This window comes from Symphalangus syndactylus, chromosome 13, assembly GCF_028878055.3.
Source record: "Symphalangus syndactylus isolate Jambi chromosome 13, NHGRI_mSymSyn1-v2.1_pri, whole genome shotgun sequence".
Taxonomy (NCBI): Eukaryota; Metazoa; Chordata; class Mammalia; order Primates; family Hylobatidae; genus Symphalangus; species Symphalangus syndactylus.
Genome location: NC_072435.2, coordinates 49,202,956 through 49,221,773, shown reverse-complemented (window position 1 = coordinate 49,221,773; position 18,818 = coordinate 49,202,956). Strand labels below are relative to the sequence as shown.

Genomic DNA, 18,818 nt, shown 5'->3' with positions numbered 1-18,818 from the left:
TGTTTTTAGTAGAGACAGGGTTTCGCCATATTGGCCAGGGTGATTCCAAACTCCTGACCTCAGGTGATCGGCCCACCTCAGCACCCCAAAGTGCTGGGATTACAGGCGTGAGCCACCCTGCCTGGCTGTCTGTTCACTTCTAAAGGCACTATATTATCTTGGGGAGAGGGATGAGCTGTGTTAGGTAAACATAACAGACTTTTCTCTTTATTCTTTGTGGCTCTTCGCATTGTGCTCACCTCCTGGGGCACTGTACACACTTAACTCACTTATAAATTTTTCACAAATGTATTTTGGTCTGTATATTTTTCTTACATTTATATGTCTATAAGGAAATTAGGGCCTTTGGTATTTTGTTAGGTAGTTTTTTTGATTCAAAGTCTTGCTCTATTGTCCAGGGTGGAGTGCGTAGGTGTGATATCAGTTCACTGCAACTTCTGCCGCTCAGGTTCAAGAGATTCTCCTGCCTCAGCCTCCTGAGTAGCTGGGATTACAGGTGCATGCTATCATGCCTGGCTAATTTTTTTGTATTTTTTAGTAAAGATGGGTTTCACCAATTGGCCAGACTCGTCTCAAACTCCTGACTTCAGGTGATCTGCCCATCTCAGCCTTTCAACGTGCTGAGAGTATAGGCGTTAGCTACCATGCCTGGCCTTCTTATGCAATCTTGTTTGTAGTTTGTATAGTTTTGTAGGTTAGATGTGTAAAGAATATGTATCTGAGTCTAGTGTGTGGAGTAAGTTGTTATTTTTATTTCTTTCAGGTATGTGTTGTTATTTTGCCCAAGACCTTTGGCCAGAGCAGAGCATAAAATCTTCTTTCCAAAGAATAATACTGAGAAAATATGAAAAATGTGGACATCACAATTTACAGTTAAAAAAAGGCTATGAAAGTGTGAATGAGTATAAGGTGCACAAAGGAAGTTATAATGGATTTAACCAGTGTTTGACAACTACCCAGAGCAAAATATTTCAATGTGATAAATATGTGAAAGACTTTCATAAATTTTCAAATTCTAATAGACATAAGACTGAAAAGAATCCTTTCAAATGTAAAGAATGTGGCAAATCATTTTGTGTTCTTTCACACCTAACTCAACATAAAAGAATTCACACTACTGTCAATTCCTACAAACTTGAAGAATGTGGCAAGGCCTTTAATGTGTCCTCAACCCTTTCTCAACATCAGAGAATTCATACAGGACAGAAACACTACAAATGTGAAGAATGTGGCATAGCCTTTAACAAGTCCTCACACCTTAACACACATAAGATAATTCATACTGGAGAGAAATCCTACAAACGTGAAGAATGTGGCAAAACTTTTAACATATCCTCACACCTTACTACACATAAGATAATTCATACTGGAGAGAATGCCTACCAATGTAAAGAATGTGGCAAAGCTTTTAACCAATCGTCAACCCTTACTCGACATAAGATAATTCATGCTGGAGAGAAGCCCTACATATGTGAACTTTGTGGCAGAGCTTTTAACCAATCCTCGAACCTTACTAAACATAAGAGAATTCATACTGGTGATAAACCTTATAAATGTGAAGAATGTGGCAAAGCCTTTAATGTGTCCTCAACCCTTACTCAACATAAGAGAATTCATACTGGAGAGAAACCCTACAAATGTGAAGAATGTGGCAAAGCCTTTAACGTGTCCTCAACTCTTACTCAACATAAGAGAATTCATACTGGAGAAAAACCATACAAATGTGAAGAATGTGGCAAAGCCTTTAACACATCCTCACACCTTACCACACATAAGAGAATTCATACTGGAGAGAAACCCTACAAATGTGAAGAATGTGGCAAAGCCTTTAACCAGTTCTCACAACTTACTACGCATAAGATAATTCATACTGGGGAGAAACCCTACAAATGTAAAGAATGTGGCAAAGCTTTTAAGCGGTCCTCAAACCTTACTGAACATAGGATAATTCATACTGGAGAGAAACCCTACAAATGTGAAGAATGTGGCAAAGCTTTTAACCTATCCTCACACCTTACAACACATAAGAAAATTCATACTGGAGAGAAACCCTACAAATGTAAAGAATGTGGCAAAGCTTTTAACCAATCCTCCACACTTGCTAGACATAAGATAATTCATGCTGGAGAGAAACCCTACAAATGTGAAGAATGTGGCAAAGCTTTTTACCAATACTCAAACCTTACTCAACATAAGATAATTCATACTGGAGAGAAACCCTACAAATGTGAAGAATGTGGCAAAGCCTTTAACTGGTCCTCAACTCTCACTAAACATAAGGTAATTCATACTGGAGAGAAACCCTACAAATGTAAAGAATGTGGCAAAGCTTTTAACCAATGCTCAAACCTTACTACACACAAGAAAATTCATGCTGTAGAAAAATCTGACAAATAAGAATGGAACAGGTGCGGTGGCTCACACCTGTAATCCCAGCACTTTGGGAGGCCAAGGCGGGTGGATGACAAGATCGAGAGATTGAGACCATCCTTGCCAACGAAGAGAATTACTGGAGAGAAACTGTACAAACCTGAAAGATACAACAATGCAGTTGACAACACCTCAACATTTCTAAACACCTTTAAATGGCTGTCACACTTGATGGTAGGTAAAATATACTGGAGGAAACCTCTACAAGTGTGAAAAATGTGGCAAAACTTTTAGCCAGTGCTGACACTTTATTGGACAGGAAGTGATGTGTACTTGAGAAAAATTATGCAAATGTTGGCCGGGAGCGATGGCTCACGTCTGTAATCCCAGCACTTTGGGAGGCTGAGGCAGGTGGATCATGAGGTCAGGAGATCGAGACCATCCTGGCTAACACAGTGAAACCCCGTCTCTACTAGAAATACAAAAAAAAATTAGATGGGCATGGTGGCGGGTGCCTGTAGTCCCAGCTACTGGGGAGGCTGAGGCAGGAGAATGGCGTGAACCCGGGAGGTGGAGCTTGCAGTGAGCCGAGATCGCGCCACTGCACTCCAGCCTGGGTGACAGAGTGAGACTCCGTCTCAATAAAGAAAAAAGAAAAATTATGCAAATGTAAAGAATGTGAAGAAGCCATTAATATCTGTTCACATCTTATTCAATATCAGAGAGTTCATACTTAATAGAAGCATTAAAAATGAAATTACTGTCAATAGATTTTTCAGAAAATGTAAGCCTTTAAAGTGAAGAAGAGTATTTATTTTGAAGACAAGCATTAAAATATCAAGAGTGTGAGCTGGGCATGGTGGCTCACGCCTGTAATTTCAGCACTTTGGAGGCCAAGGCGGGTGGTTCACTTGAGGTCAGAAGTTCAAGACCAGCCTGGCCAACATGGTGAAACTCCATCTCTACCCAAAATACAAAAATTAGATGGGCATGGTGGTGCATGACTAATGCCAGCTACTTGGAGGTTGAGACAGGAGAATCGCTTGAACCTGGGAGGCAGAGGTTGCAGTGAGCTGAGTTTGTGCCACCGCATTCCAGCCTGGACACTCCAGCTGCACTCCATCTCAAAAAAAACTCATATGAAGAGTGTTGTGGTACTATTACTTGTATTACAGATCTTATTTTACACATTTTGTACTAGAGGAAAACCCTGAAGTAGTTGCTCAAGCTTTCTTCAACATCAGATGATTTATCTTGAAAATCTCTGCAAAAGTAATAAATTTGGAAAAACATTTTTTTACAAACTATAGCCTAGGAAACATCAGACAGTTCATACTAAAATATATTTTTGCAGATGCAATAATATAAAAAATTAGTTATTTGAAAATTAAGTCTGTAAATATCAGTTTGGAGTAGATATAGCTAAGGAACTGACACTTCAGACAGTACACTAAATCAGAGTGTTGAGTTTAGAAAATAATTCAAAACTGAAGTTTGTACATAAATATTTTGTATATAACTTTAAAAAGTGTATAAGACATTTTGGAGAGTTATTACATTCAAAGTACACTTTTTTTTTTTTTGAGATGGAGTCTTCTTCCCATCGTGCAGGATGGAGTGCAGTGGTGCTATCTCAGCTCACTGCAACCTCCACCTCCCAGGTTCAGGTGATTTTCCTGCCTCAGCCTCCTGAGTAGCTGGGATTACAGGCGCGCGCAACCATACCTTGCTAATTTTTAGTATTTTTAGTAGAGACAAGGTTTCACCATGTTGGCCAGGCTTTACTTTTTTTTTTTTTAAGACAAAGTCTTGCTTTGTCACCCAGGTTGGAGTGCAGCTCCACCTCCAAGTTCAAGTGATTCTCCTGCTTCAGCCTCCCAAGTAGCTGGGATGACAGGCATGAGCTACCACGCTTGGCTAATTTTTGTATTTTTAGTAGAGATGGGGTCTTGGCCATTGGGCAGGTTGTCTTGAACCCCTGACCTCAGATGATCCACCTGCCTCAGCCTCCCAAAGTGCTGGGATTACAGGCATGAGCCACTGTGCCCAACAAAGTATACTTTTTTCTCGAAAAAATTTTATAGGCTTTAAATACGTGAATAATGATGTAATTCAACTCTCAAATTCATACTGTTTCTTTATTCCTGTTGTATTCACATGTGAAAGTATGTGATGAATTGTTCCTGCATGAAATATATGAGAGACTCTTTTATTAGGTGGACATTATATATTATCTCTTCTATGAAAGAGTAAAGACATTAAAATGTAAGACGTATGATGAAAATCTAAGTAGGGATGCTCTTTGTGGTTAACTTATAATATTGAGCAATGCATGAAGTAGGTGTTCAGTTTAATACTCTACATTATGAGAGAGAAATATTTTTAATTTTAGTTAAAATTTAATTAATAGTGTATTATTTTACTAATTGTACTTTTATGTGATACAATCCAGTACATTTAAAAACTTTGAAATTATGTGTAGACTTAACTTTTTAATTTAACATTTTTAACATGTTAAATGCTATTGTGCATTCAATGAAGAATTATTTTGCCACTAACCTTAACCCATTCCACCTTACTCAAGAGTGTAGGTAAAAGATGGTAACAATATATTATTTGTTAACATAATAAAGTAGTATTTGTAGTAATCTTTTTTGCTAGTGGCTTTAAACTGCAAAGAAGTTAAAGAATGTTGTTCCTGTATGTTAAGTTTTTATTTTTTCTTTCTCATTTAAATTTACTTAATATTTTCAGGTACATAGTATGTGTATATATTTAAAACACATATGGCATATTTTGATACATACATACAGTACATAATAATCACCTCATGGTAAATTAGGTATTTATCACCTCTACTAGCCTTTATCCTTTGTATTACAGAAAATTTAATTTTACACTTTTTGTTAGTTTAAAATATACAACTAAACTGTTACCGACTGCCTCACCTCTAGCATTTATCCTTTGTATTACAGAAAATTTAATTTTACACTTTTTGTTTAAAATGTACAACTAAACTGTTACTGATGGCCGGACACCATGGCTCATGCCTGTAATCCTAGCACTTTGGGAGGCTGAGGCAGGTGGATCACCTGAGGTCAGGAGTTCAAGACCAGCGTTGCCGACATGTTGAAACCCTGTCTGTACTATAAATAGAAAAGTTAGCCAGGCATGGTCGTGAGTGCCTGTAATCCCAGTTACTCAGGAGTCTGAGGCAGGAGAATCACTTGAACTTGGGAGGTGGAGGTTGTGGTGAGCTGAGATCATGCCACTGCACTCCAGCCTGGATGGCAGAGCGAGACTTTCTCAAAATGAATAAATAAATAGATATTGACTACAGAGTAATTTCTATGATTATATTATTTAGAAGTATGAATAAAATGCATACATTTGTGAGTCTTGAATACATATTTTAATAAATTTCTTATATATTTTTATTTGAACATGTGGCCTCTGCAAACACAAAGACTTTTAATTTTGATTTACATAAAGTTAAAAATATACATGTATTACTGTAAAGATAAACCTTAGGAAAGAAAATTATGAAGTGTGTTTGTATGAGCATGAGTTTGTACCTATTTTCAGAAGAATAGAGCAATATCGGAACAAATATTTTAATAAGGTGATTAATTTACTAGATAATAAAAACCTCAAAAATGCTGAAAGCAAATTTATGCTCTCAGCTTTGTATTAAATTCATTACTGTAAAACCTTATGGCTTATGGTTCAGAATCTCTCCATACAAACTCTTTGCCTGGCACTCATGCCAGACCTATTATTTTCTTGTTATAATTTTGTTTTACAGTTTATGAAGTATCCATTACATGAGCTGGTCGTGATTATAAGAATGTTTTTTATAAAATTCAGTAGTGCACATAATTTTTAGAAGTAATTCCATAATTAATGTATTGTTATATTTTATTTAGAACATTCCATTTTGTTCTTTTAGTTGCAGATGCCTATATAAGCCTACTTTTCTTTATTGTCCTTTTACTTTTTATGGATGACATAAGTGAATTTACTTATTTATTGAGTCATTTTTTTTTTTTAGGTAAGTACTAGGGAAGCTTCATAAGTCATGAGAATGTTTTTATATATAAATGTATCAAAGAAACATGACAGTGAGGCCAGGTACGGTGGCTCATGCTTGTAATCCCTGCACTTTGGGAGGCCAAAGTGGGCAGATCATCTGAGGCCAGGAGTTCAAGACCAGCCTGGCAAACATGGCACAACCCCATCTCTACTAAAAATACAAAAATTAGCTGTGTGTGGTGACACGTGCCTGAAATCTCAGCTATTCAGGAGGCTGCGGCAGGAGAATCGCTTAATCCCAGGAGGCGGAGGTTGCGGTGAGCTGAGATCGCGCCGCTGCATTCCAGCCTGGGTGACAAAGCGAGACTCCTTCTCAAAAAAAAAAAAAAAAAAGAAAAACATGACAGTACTTGCTGCGTAACGGATACTCCATAATATGCCATAAATATTTCTGCTGGGATTAGTTGTAAATTCAGCCATTTCTGGTCTTTTTTTTTGGTTCCTGCTCCGTTGGAGTATGTGTCTGTTTTTCTTCAATTACCATACTGTTTTAGCTAATATAGCTTTTTTAGTATATTTCAAAGTCAAGTGGGGTGATATCTTCACCCTTTTTGGTTTTGTTTTGTTTTTTGTTTTAAGACGAAGTCTCGCACTTTCTCCCAGGCTGGAGTGCAGTGGCACAATCTCGGCTCACTGCAAGCTCCACCTCCCGGGTTCACGCCATTCTCCTGCCTCAGCCTCCCGAGTAGCTGGGACTACAGGCGCCCAACACCACGCCCAGATAAATTTTTGTATTTTTGGTAGAGACAGGGTTTCACCGTGTTAGTCCAGGATGGTCTCAATCTCCTGACCTCGTGATCCACCCGCCTTGGCCTCCCAAAGCACACTTTTTTTTTCTTTATTGCTTTGGCTACTTTGCGTCTTCTGTGGTACAATATAAATTTTAGATGTATGTTTTAAAATTTATACCAGTGTGTCACTGGTATTTTCATAGAGGTTGCATTGTGTCTGTAGATTATTTTGTGTAATACAGATATTTAACAATAATAATGCCAATTCATTTGTAGGTAACATTTTTCTATTTGTGTATTATTTAATTTTGTACTTCAATATTGCTTAGATTATAATGCACAGTTTTTTCCACTTTTTGGTTAAATTTATTTCAAAGCATAATTACTACAGTTATTGTAGATTCATTGTTTTCTTTTTTTTTTTTTTTTTTTTAGATGGAGTCTCTCTGCTGCTCAGGCTGGAGTGCAGTGGCACAATCTCAGCTCACTGCAACCTCTGCCTCAGCCTCCTAAGTGCTGGGACTACCGGCGTGTGCCACCACATCCGGCTAATTTTTGTATTTTTAGTAGAGACTGGGTTTCACCATGTTGGTCAGGCTGGTCTCAAACTCCTGACCTCATGATCCACCTGTGAAATTTTGCTAAATTTCTGAATTAGAAAAAACATTTTTTTCTAATAAAATCATAAACGTCTTATGGCCATATCCCAAAAATGATGAAGCAGAGAGTGTAGGTTATTTAAGACTGTGCTGCGGGCGGGGCACCGTGGCTCACACCTGTAATCCCAGCACTCTGGGAGGCCGAGGTGGGCAGATACGAGGTCAGGAGTTTGAGACCAGCCTGACCAACATGGTGAAACCTCATCTCTACTAAAAATACAAAAATTAGCAGAGTGTGGTGGCACGTGCCTGTAATCCAGCTACTCGGGAGGCTGAGGCAGAAGAATCACTTGAACCCGGGAGGCAGAGGTTGCAGTGAGCTGAGATCATGCTGTTGCACTCCAGCCTGGGAGACAGAGCAAGATTCTGTCTCAAAAAAAAAAAAGCTGCTGCAAATGCTCATTCCGTCACAACCATGCTAGTGAAAAAAGAAATAACGGGTTAGAAGGTAATTTTAGAGTATATCTCTTACTCTTTTGCCCTGTAAAATTTTTGTCTTTATTAATTGCCATATAGAAGCCTGTACTTCAACAAAAGATGTCATTAATTTCAGGTAAATATGCTCCCACATATATTCTCCCTAGAAAGGTACTGGTGTATTTCCATTCAAGTTGTAGCATTTCTGGCCTTTTTTGTGCTGCTGTGTTTGTGTGAAATAAGGCAGGAAGTAAAGCAGAGTCAACCATGACATTTCTTGTTTCTAAAGCCACAGCCTCTAAAATTTAATGTTAAGTCAACTAGAAATAATGACAATATTTAAGAACTAAAAAACAATTCTTTATATTTTATAGTTTATAAAAATTTATTTTTGAATTATAAGTTAAACAACTTGAACATGCAGATACCTAAAAGTGTCATCTAGGTGATAGTATTAATATTTTAATAGCTTATAATTGTGAGTGACAGTGGCCCCATTGGGTTTACTGAAAACAGTTATTTATCTTGTATGTGTGAATGGAGAATAGGCTTTTTATAATCCTAAGCATACAGATCTTTTAAGATTAGCACTATGTTTAGATCTGAATAAAATGTATAGGCTTGTAATAACAAATTTTAATACTTTTTTCTAATGGAAGTGAAAAACAGTAGAAGTCATTTGTTAAAATTAGTTTAAGAGAAACTTCACATGTATTTATTAAATAACATTTAAACCACATTGTAAGTTACTGATCAGTAATTTCAATCCATTTTATTTTAGTCACTGAAAAAGCATAACATTCTTTAATTATTCAATCAGAAACAGTATTCTTATTAGTGTTTCTGAAAGCAACTGTAGACCACTCAATGGATGACAAGGTTCATGCAGACAACAAATTTTCTATATAGTAATAGGCTCATTTTAACTTTAAATATAAACACTCATTATTTCAAAAGTAAAATTAATGGTTCTTTTAAGTCATAAAAGGAATAATGTTATAATTCACTTACTGAAGTGTTTGTCTCAGACTTTGTAATGAATACTTTAAACCAAAAATTAAGTTCTACATACTATTTATGGATAAAAAGAAGTGGTTTGTAAATGTATCTTTATTTTTACTAAGTTAAAAAATGTAAAGCCAAAATGATAGGTCAGGATTTAAAACAAGCATTGGGTGACAGGGTGTTGGGCATAACGGTTAGATTGAAACTCGGTATCAGCTGGTTGCTGATTGCATCCCTAACTTTAGGGTTTTGGTAAAATTAAAGCAATTAATGCAAATAAAGGTGCCCGAAGAGCACCCAGCATATAGCTCTCATTTGTTGATTCTGTTACATCATGATCAATGTCAAGCCTAAAAACAAGGTGGCCACATCAGTGGTTTGTAACCCATGTTTATTCTAATCAATCAGTCTGGGGCTATATATAATAGTAGTTGAAGGTTTATAATACTACCCTTGGAAAATTCCCATGTATTCACACCCAGCATGGATATAAATATGGAAAGATTTCTCATTGAGTACTTCTCTTTAGCACTCCAGTAACACTAGACAAATAAGCACCTAAATGCCGAGTGTTTGTCAGTTTTAAAATTAGAAAAGAAGGCAAGTTGTTTTCTTATCTACCTGTTTAATAAATTTTTTATTGCCAAGTAGATATGTTCATTTGATTTAATACATTGAAATGTAGTTTAAAATATATATTCAAATAACTTTTCTCTAACAAGTGAAGGAATAATTTATTTACAAATGTAGAAATAATGGTACTCTAAGCAGTTGCTTTAGAGTCTTTTATAGTATTGTATTTTGAACATTAAAAATAAACATTTTATTCCTGAGTGTTGGGTTTAGACTATTCATTATATTAAAAGTTTACTTACAGCGGGCACGGTGGCTCACGCCTGTAATCCCAGCACTTTGGGAGGCCAAGGCAGGCAGATCACCTGAGGTCAGGAGCTCAAGAACAGCCTGGCCAACATGGTGAAACCCAGTCTCTACTAAAATTACAAAAATTAACCGGGCATGATGACAGGCACCTGTAATCGCAGCTACTCGGGAGGCTGAGGCAGGAGAATCACTTGAACCTGGGAGGCAGAGGTTGTAGTGAGAGACCATGCCACTGAACTCCAGCCTGAGTGACAGTGAGACTCCGTCTCAAAAAAAAGAAAAAAGTTTACTTAACATCATTAAAGGAGCAAGCCATTTGAAATATATATATATATATATATATATATTTATATATATATATATATGCAAAATATATGTATGTTTTCTAAGATTTTAAAATGACTTTCTCGTCAAATTTCTTAAAGTTTCTCTTTAAAGTATGAATAGTATTTTTGATTGGCAAATCAAAGTTGAATGAATTTATGGGGTAAAATGTGACATTTGAATATATGTATGAAATATGGAATGATTGAGTTGAGTTAAATAACATCTATCAACTCGCTTACCTATCATTCTTTGTGGTAAGACATTTGAAATTTAGTCACTTTAAAATACAATTACATTGTGGTTTACTATAGTCATGCTGCTGTGAAATAGATCTCAAAAACTACTTACCTTGTCTATTTGAAACTTTGTACCCTTCAATCAAAAATTCTAATTTCTTACCACCACATTGAGCTTCTGGTAACCATTATTTCACTTTCTATTTTTTTTGAGTTAAACTTTATTAGATTCTACATATAAATGAGATTATGCAGTATTTGTCTTTCTGTGTCAGGCTTATTCCATCTAGCATAATGTCTTCAAATGTATATTTCAAACGACGGGATTTACCCCTTTCTAAGGCTGAATAGTACTCCATTTTGTATACCACATTTTAGGAAATAATTTAAATATATATTTATTGGTTGAAAGACTTGTGTGTTATAAAAATAGTTCTGTGTTGCTGGGCACAATGGCTCATGCCTGTAATCCCAGCACTTTGGGAGGCTGAGGTGGGTGGATCACCTGAGATCAGGAGGTTGAGACTAGCCTGGCCAACATGTTGTAACCCTGTCTCTACTAAAACCCCAAAAATTAGGCGGGCGTGGTGGCAAACACCTGTAATCCCAGCTACCCAGGAGGCTGAGGCAGGAGAATCGCTTGAACTCGGGAGGTGGAGGTTGCAGTGAGCCGAGATCCCGCCACTGCACTCCAGCCTGGGCAACAGGGCGAGACTCTGTCTCAAAAAAAAAAGAAAAAAAAAACAACAAACAAACCCTTCAAACAGAAAAGAAATAATTATTTTAATACTCATTTATAATACAAATTAACAAAAATGGAATAATTGGATACAATTTCATTGTTATATATGCATGTGTGAATCTATAAAATGGTACATGAAGAAATTAAGCCAGAAAAAAGATATTTGTAATGAATTAAATTGGAATGTAGTTAATTATTATTTGTAGATATCTTTGTTTACTTAGATAAGCAACTGAAAGAATTTGAAAGTCTATTCAGGTCTGGGCACGGTGGCTCACACCTGTAATCCCAGCAGTTTGGGAGGCCGAGGTGGGTGGATCACCTGAGGTCAGGAGTTCGAGACCAGCCTGGCCAACGTGGCAAAACCTTGTCTCTACTAAAAATACAAAAATTAGCCGTGCGTGGTCGTGGGTGCCTGTAATCCCAGCTACTCAGGAGGCTGATGCAGGAGAATCGCTTGAACCCGAGAGGTGGAGGTTGCAGTGAGCCAAGATCACACTATTGCACTCCAGCCTGGGCGACAAGAGTGAAACTCCATCTCAAAAAAAAGAAAAATCTATTCAGGTGGATAGGCAAAATTCTAAGACGATCCGCAGGATTCCCAGCTGTTGCACACCTGCAGTGTTATCTTTATAGTGTAAAAAAGTGTGTGACTGGCCAGGCGTGGTGGCTCACGCCTATAATCCCAACACTTTGGGAGGCAGAGACAGGTGGATCACCTGAGGTCAGGAGTTCGAGACCAGCCTGGCCAACATGGTGAAACCCCATCTCTACTGAAAATACAAAATGAGCCAAGCATGGTGGAGGGTGCCTGCAATCCCAGCTACTCTGGAGGCTCAGACAGGAGAATCAGTTGAATCTGTGAGGTGAAGTTTGCAGTGAGCGGAGATCATGCCGCTGCACTCCAGCCTGGACCACAGAGTGAGACTCCATCTCAAAACAAAAAAGTGATTTACTGTGTTAGGAAATTAATTTCTCATGAAATTAGGTTATTAATGTGTTGACTTTGTGTTTATCAAAAGGGAGATTATCCTGATTGGGCTAAACTTAATTAGAGATGCTTTTAAGAGAAAAAGACACATCATAGAGAAACACCTCTGCTGGCCTGGAAGTAAGTGACTTCTAGATGGGTCATGTTTCAAGCTATCTTATGGTGGTCCCCTGGCAGGAAATATATTTGTATATTGTCATAATTCCTGCCTCTCACATGTTGCTTCCAGTAGGGAGGGCAGGAGGATCCCAAGAAAGAGGAAAAAAAGGGGTCTCATTCATGCAATAAATAATCACCTCTCATCTGGGATAGCTTAACAGACGAGACCACAACATGACCACATCAATGAGAGAATAAAGGAAACGTGGTTGAAAGAATTCACTGGGATTATGGAGCAATATTTACTAAGTTGTAGTGAATGATCAGCTCCTGAGATACCAATACTCCACCATGAAGGCTGAACTCATTCTGATTAAATGAGCATGTCTGCATAATTCTGGTGACCCGGTTTTACACTATCCATTACAGAAATACCATGAAGACCAGTGGGTACCCTCCTAAAATTGAACTTACCGTGAAAAGCATACCTGATTCTTTAACAATTGAAAAACTTTGAAAAAGATAATTTTATTGATTGATTGATTTTATGTATTTTAAGACAGAGCCTCACTGTTGCTCAGGCTGGAGTGCAGTGGTGCAATCTCACCTCACTGCAGCCTCCACCTCCCAGGCTCAGGCGATTCTTCTGCCTCAGCCTCCTGAGTAGCTGGGATTACAGGTGCGCCACCACACCTGGCTAATTTTGTATTTTTAGTAGAGACAGGGTTTCACCATGTTGGCCAGGCTGGTCTTGAACTGACCTCATGATCCACCCGCTTTGGCCTCCCAAAGTGCTGGGATTACAGATGTGAGCTGCCGCACCCGGCCTAATAAATTTATTAATAATAAACTTCTGCTCACTTTTGAGGATTCCACTATACTGTCATACAATATTGAACATTAAATACCTTAATATGAAAATTTACTGGGAGTGGGAGTGGGGAGGCAGCAAGAGGACCTGCGGCGGGCCCTCTTCCGCCGTCTCTCCAGCCCGGTTTCCCTCGGCGTGCCACTGTGCGCTCAATCCAGCACCATGGGGAAGCGGGACAATCGGGTGGCCTATCTGAACCCAATAGCAATGGCGAGATCAAGGGGTCCAATCCAGTCGTCAGGGCCAACAATACAGGATTATCTGAATCAACCAAGGCCTACCTGAACTGGAAGAAAGAACTGGAAAAACACAGGGAGAAAGTGTTAAGTGGAAGTGAGAGCTCATCCAAAAAAAGAAAGAAAAAAGAAAAGAAGAAATCTGGTAGGTTCTTCTGATTCTGAAGATGAGGATAAGAAACAAGGAAAACGGAGAAAGAAAAAGAAGAACGTGCACATAAATCTTCTGAAAGCTCCATGTCAGAAACTGAATCAGACAGTAAGGATAGTTTAAAAAAGAAAAAGAAGTCAAAAGATGGAACTGAGAAAGAAAAGGATATTAAAGGACTCAGCAAAAAGAGAAAGATGTGGCCAGGCGCGGTGGCTCACGCTTGTAATCCCAGCACTTTGGGAGGCCGAGGCGGGCGGATCACAAGGTCAGGAGATCAAGACCACAGTGAAACCCCGTCTCTACTAAAAAATACAAAAAATTAGCCGGGCGTGCTGGTGGGCGCCTGTAGTCCCAGCTACTCGGAGAGGCTGAGGCAGGAGAATGGCGTGAACCCGGGAGGCGGAGCTTGCAGTGAGCCGAGATTGCGCCACTGCACTCCAGCCTGGGCGACAGAGCGAGACTCCGTCTCAAAAAAAAAAAAAAAAAAGAGAAAGATGTATTCTGAAGATAAACCTTTATCATCTGAGTCCTTGTCAGAATCAGAGTATATTGAGGAGGTGTGAGCAAAAAAGAAAAGCAGTGAAGAACGAGAAAAAACAACAGAAAAAAAAAAAAAAAAAACAAGAAAAAGAAGCATAAGAAACACAGTAAGAAGAAGAAAAAGAATTCTGCTAGTTCAAGTCCTGACTCTCCATAACATTAAGAAAAATCAGGATTCCCTTATAAAGAAAGTGCAATGTCTGAGGAAATTTCAACTGTGAAAACTACAACATATTTACTAAAATGCATGAATTTTCTTGTTTTTAGAATTATTCCTGGACTATTCAGTAGCCAGTCAGATGCCACTGTGTGAAAGGGCCATAAATATTGCCTGTTGCTTGAACATCTATTTTTTTCTCTTCCAGTGCTTGATAACTCTGGGAGATAATACACTGCAGTCGTACTAGTGGTTAAGATATTTGGGAATAAAATTAATACTTTTGACTAGAAGTGTCTAAGGATAACCAACAGAAATTGAATCTGGATACATCTTTAAGATGTAATCAGAAATGACCAGATGACTCTAGTTAAAATTTTTGAAGGAGGGATTACATTAATATTTCAAAACTCTTACTCTGTAGATAAGTGTATTTTAATTTTTTCCCCTCATATACTTTTATTTACCTGGGGAAGGAGCTTTTAGGGTTGGGCGGGCGGTTTGCTATCTCTTTAGCTAGCAGAATAGTGTGCCTTTGATCCTCATACATCCTGTATTATGGACACAGTAGCCATGCTTCACGGGGAGGTCAGAGCTGGCTACCAGCAGTCTTGCCCTTTACCGAGCTTAGTGTTATCCTTGGATGCTGTCATATGCTGCTTTGAGCGAACCAGAGAAACAGTCATTTGCAGCATGAGAAAGCCGCAAAAGCTCTGGGATTTACCTCCACTTCAGTAATAATGAATATTTTTTAGCATTAGAATGTGTTATGTCATTTAAATAAATTTTGCCTACATTTTGGCTTGGGAAAGGAATTACTTTAAATAGACACTGGTACTTTTTGAACTTGATAGCTAAAGATTCTAAAATGCATGTTTTATACTAAGTTTTAACCAGTCAGGAAAATTTTATGTAACCAGTGATAGTTTATTTTTTTGTACGAATTTTGTTTAGGCTGCAATGTTTAGCTTTCGTTAACTCCTCACTCTTGCTGTCTTAAGTTCATTACTATGTTTAATGGCCTACTTGCCGAGATACTTAGCATGTAAAAAGCAGGGTTTTGATTTAAAAAAAAAAAAACGGCTTCATATTGAAGCTGAGACTTACAATAACAAGTTGAGTGGCAAGCCTGGTATGCTGTGTCTTATTGCCAGAATCTTAGTAAATGTAATGTTTTAAACGTTTGTTGTCTTTGTATATTAATAACAAATTATGACAAGTTAAGTTTAAAAAAAATTTATTTGTGACAGAGTCTTGCTCTGTTGCTCAGGCTAGAGTGCAGTGGTGCAATCTTGGCTCACTGCAACCTCTGCCTCTCAGGTTCAAGAGAATCTCATGCCTCATCCTCCTGAATAGCTGGGATTAAAGACGTGCATCATTATGCCCAGATAATTTTTGTAGTTTTAGTAGATACGGAGCTTTTCCATGTCAGCCAGGCTGGTCTCGAACTCCTAACCTCATATGATCCTACCTCCTCGGCCCTCAAAGTGCTGGGATTATAGATGTGAGCTACTGCATCCAGCTAATATAAATATTTCTTGAATGCATGTAAAGTTATGTAGATAGTTCCTCTTAAATTAACATAAAAATAATTTTTGAAATGGGATAAAGTTAACTACATGCTTTCAATGGCTTGGCATAATTGCTGTGCTTTTTGAAATGGCTAGATTGCTAACAAGAAGCAACGACAATATTTTGGCTTCACTCAATTATTAAGTTCTTGACCTTTTGAAATCTAAAATCCTGGCTAAATAGTTTGAATGGAATATATTCTATGTAAAGAAGAATTATGGTGGGCAGGAAAATGCATTCTATCACGCCTGTAATCCTAGCACTTTGGGAGGCCGAGGCGGGCAGATCACAAGGTCAGGAGTCCAAGACCAGCCTGGCCAACATAGTGAAACCCTGTCTCTACAAAAAATAAAAAAAATTAGCTGGGCGTGGTGGCAGGCACCTGTAATCCCAGCTACTCGGGAGGCTGAGGCAGGAGAACCGCTTGAACCCGGGAGGCAGAGGCTGCAGTGAGCCGAATCGCGCCATTGCACTCCAGCCCAGATGACAGTGCGGGAGTCCGTCTCAACAACAACAACAACAAAAAGAAAAGAAAAGGGAAGGAAGGGAAGGAGCATTCTACATGCATTGTGCTTCTCTGATTTGCTTTAACACTGAAAGACTGAAGATCGCAAATCTAGTCTCTCAATTTAAAGTAAATTAACAAAATACTTTTCAGCCAGTCAAAGAGTTGTATAGGACTAATGGGTAACACATGTCATTAGCTACTAAAAAATAGTATGATTAGGCCGGGCGCGGTGGCTCAAGCCTTTAATCCTAGCACTTTGGGAGGCCGAGGCGGGCGGGTCACGAGGTCAGGAGATGGAGACCATCCTGGCTAACATGGTGAAACCCCATCTCTACTAAAAATACAAAAAAATTAGCCGGGCGCGGTGGCAGGCGTCTGTAGTCCCAGCTATTCGGGAGGCTGAGGCAGGAGAATGGCGTGAACCCGGGTGGTGGAGCTTGCAGTGAGCCGAGATCACGCCACTGCACTCCAGCCTGGGCGACAGAGCGAGACTCCGTCTCAAAAAAAAAAAAAAAAAAAAAAAGAAATTTTATGAATCTTACTCTGCTTTGCAAAGTCTTTTAGTAAAAGATTATTTATAGTACTCAATTTGAATTCATAAAAAAACCAATATTCAAGATAAGTCAGTGACTCTTGTCAGCCATATTCCATAAAACATATTTGAATGAGATCAAGTCTTCTTAGCTAAGAATTTTATTTTATTACTAAATGTAGAGAAAAATCGAAAACCAGTACTTTGGGCCAAATAACGGTATTTGACACAGGAGTATCACCCAAGCAAGTGCTCTTTATCATTCCCGGGACCAGCTGGCCTGTTTTCCACTAATATAGAGTGGAGAAGACATTGAAATGGTAAAAAAGGTGATATAAGTTGCATATTTATATGAAATACAATTTTTAATAAAAAATTTGATGTACAAATATAGGTGAGACTATTAGGATAAGGTTATGTTTTTACTTCTATTGACAGAATAATGTCATTCACAGTATTCTTATTTCAAATAATATTCTTTTCTGCTGTATATTTGCTAGCTTTTGGTCTGTAACCTGAGCTCTATAGAAATCAACAAAATGATTATTTTACCACAAGCACTTTATTCATGCATATGCCTATTCTGCTTACCCACTTTGCCTAATAGTAAAAGTGATGTGTGGGTAAGATGCAAATGTGTCGTCTCTGCATCGTTTTTTTTTTCATCCATTCTCTGAAGAAAGGAGAATGCAGATAGAAGATGAAAGAAAATATCATCTGTGAAAGATCATGAAGACGTCCTCTTAACCAGAAAAAGAAAACCGACAGGGCATGGTGATCTAAGCAGAGAGTATATTATTTTTGAAGTTTCGGTATACAACCATCATTGCTATAACAAATGTGTTATTTCCTCAGTATTGATTCTTCAGTGTATGATTCAATTCCCTGGTTAATCCAATTTGAGAGGAGAATAACGTGTTTGTTAACTTAAGAGATGTAGACAAGACCTATTATTTTTTATCAACATCTCCTCCAGCCCCAGGCAATTATCATTCTACTTTCTGCCTCTATGAATTTAAACTTTTTTACACTCTACATAGAAATGAGATCATGTGATATACTTTTATTCTGTGCTGGCTTCTTTTCCTTAGCATAATCTTCTCTAGGTTTATCAATGTTGTTGCAAATAACAAGACTTTCTATTTTAAAGAAATGGATATCATTCCATTCTGTAAATATACCATAATTTCTTTATTCATTCACTGGTTGATGGACACTTAGGTTGATTCTATACCTTAGCTATTGTGAGTAATCCACTTTTTTCCATTTCATTTGTTTTTATACCTCCTTTTTCCTTCTGCTTTTATTTCTATGAATAAAACAATGGACACATTTAAACATTTTTCGAAAATTAAAAATGCTTTAAAAACATAGACACTGAAACTAAAAGTAATTTTAGATTCTTAGAGAACATCTCTCAAATACTTCAAGTTACCTCACTCTGGCAGTAGATGCATATTTTTCTGTATTGCTGTATGCAGATTTGGCTGTCCTTTGTGGCCAACTCCATCATTTCTATTTTGTTGTGCAGTATTTTTATGCATTCTACATTTTAAAAGACCATGCAATGTAATTTTCAAACAATTGGCAAGCTTTTTAAATATAAAACTTTCTGCATAATCAGCAGCCAGTATATTTTCACTCTTCAAAGGCATTTTAACTGCCTGAAAAGCAAGACAGTTCAAGTGAGTGTGCTGATC

General features: G+C 37.9%; 1 protein-coding gene and 1 pseudogene across 3 annotated transcripts in view; both read left to right on the top strand.

The window, feature by feature from the left end:
* Positions 1-18,818, top strand: part of LOC129459812 (zinc finger protein 724) — a 283,659-nt gene that overhangs the window by 31,616 nt on the left and 233,225 nt on the right. For 2 of the 3 annotated variants that reach the window (XM_063616347.1, XM_055237031.2), the window contains one exon: positions 764-10,107. In XM_063616347.1, the coding sequence (XP_063472417.1) occupies positions 764-2,397 (1,634 nt within the window). In that variant the 3' untranslated portion in view covers positions 2,398-10,107. Of the gene's footprint in view, positions 1-763 lie in introns of those variants that run through there. The other variant, XM_055237030.2, reaches the window with a different exon arrangement.
* Positions 10,563-15,686, top strand: LOC129459818 (protein FAM133B-like; annotated as a pseudogene).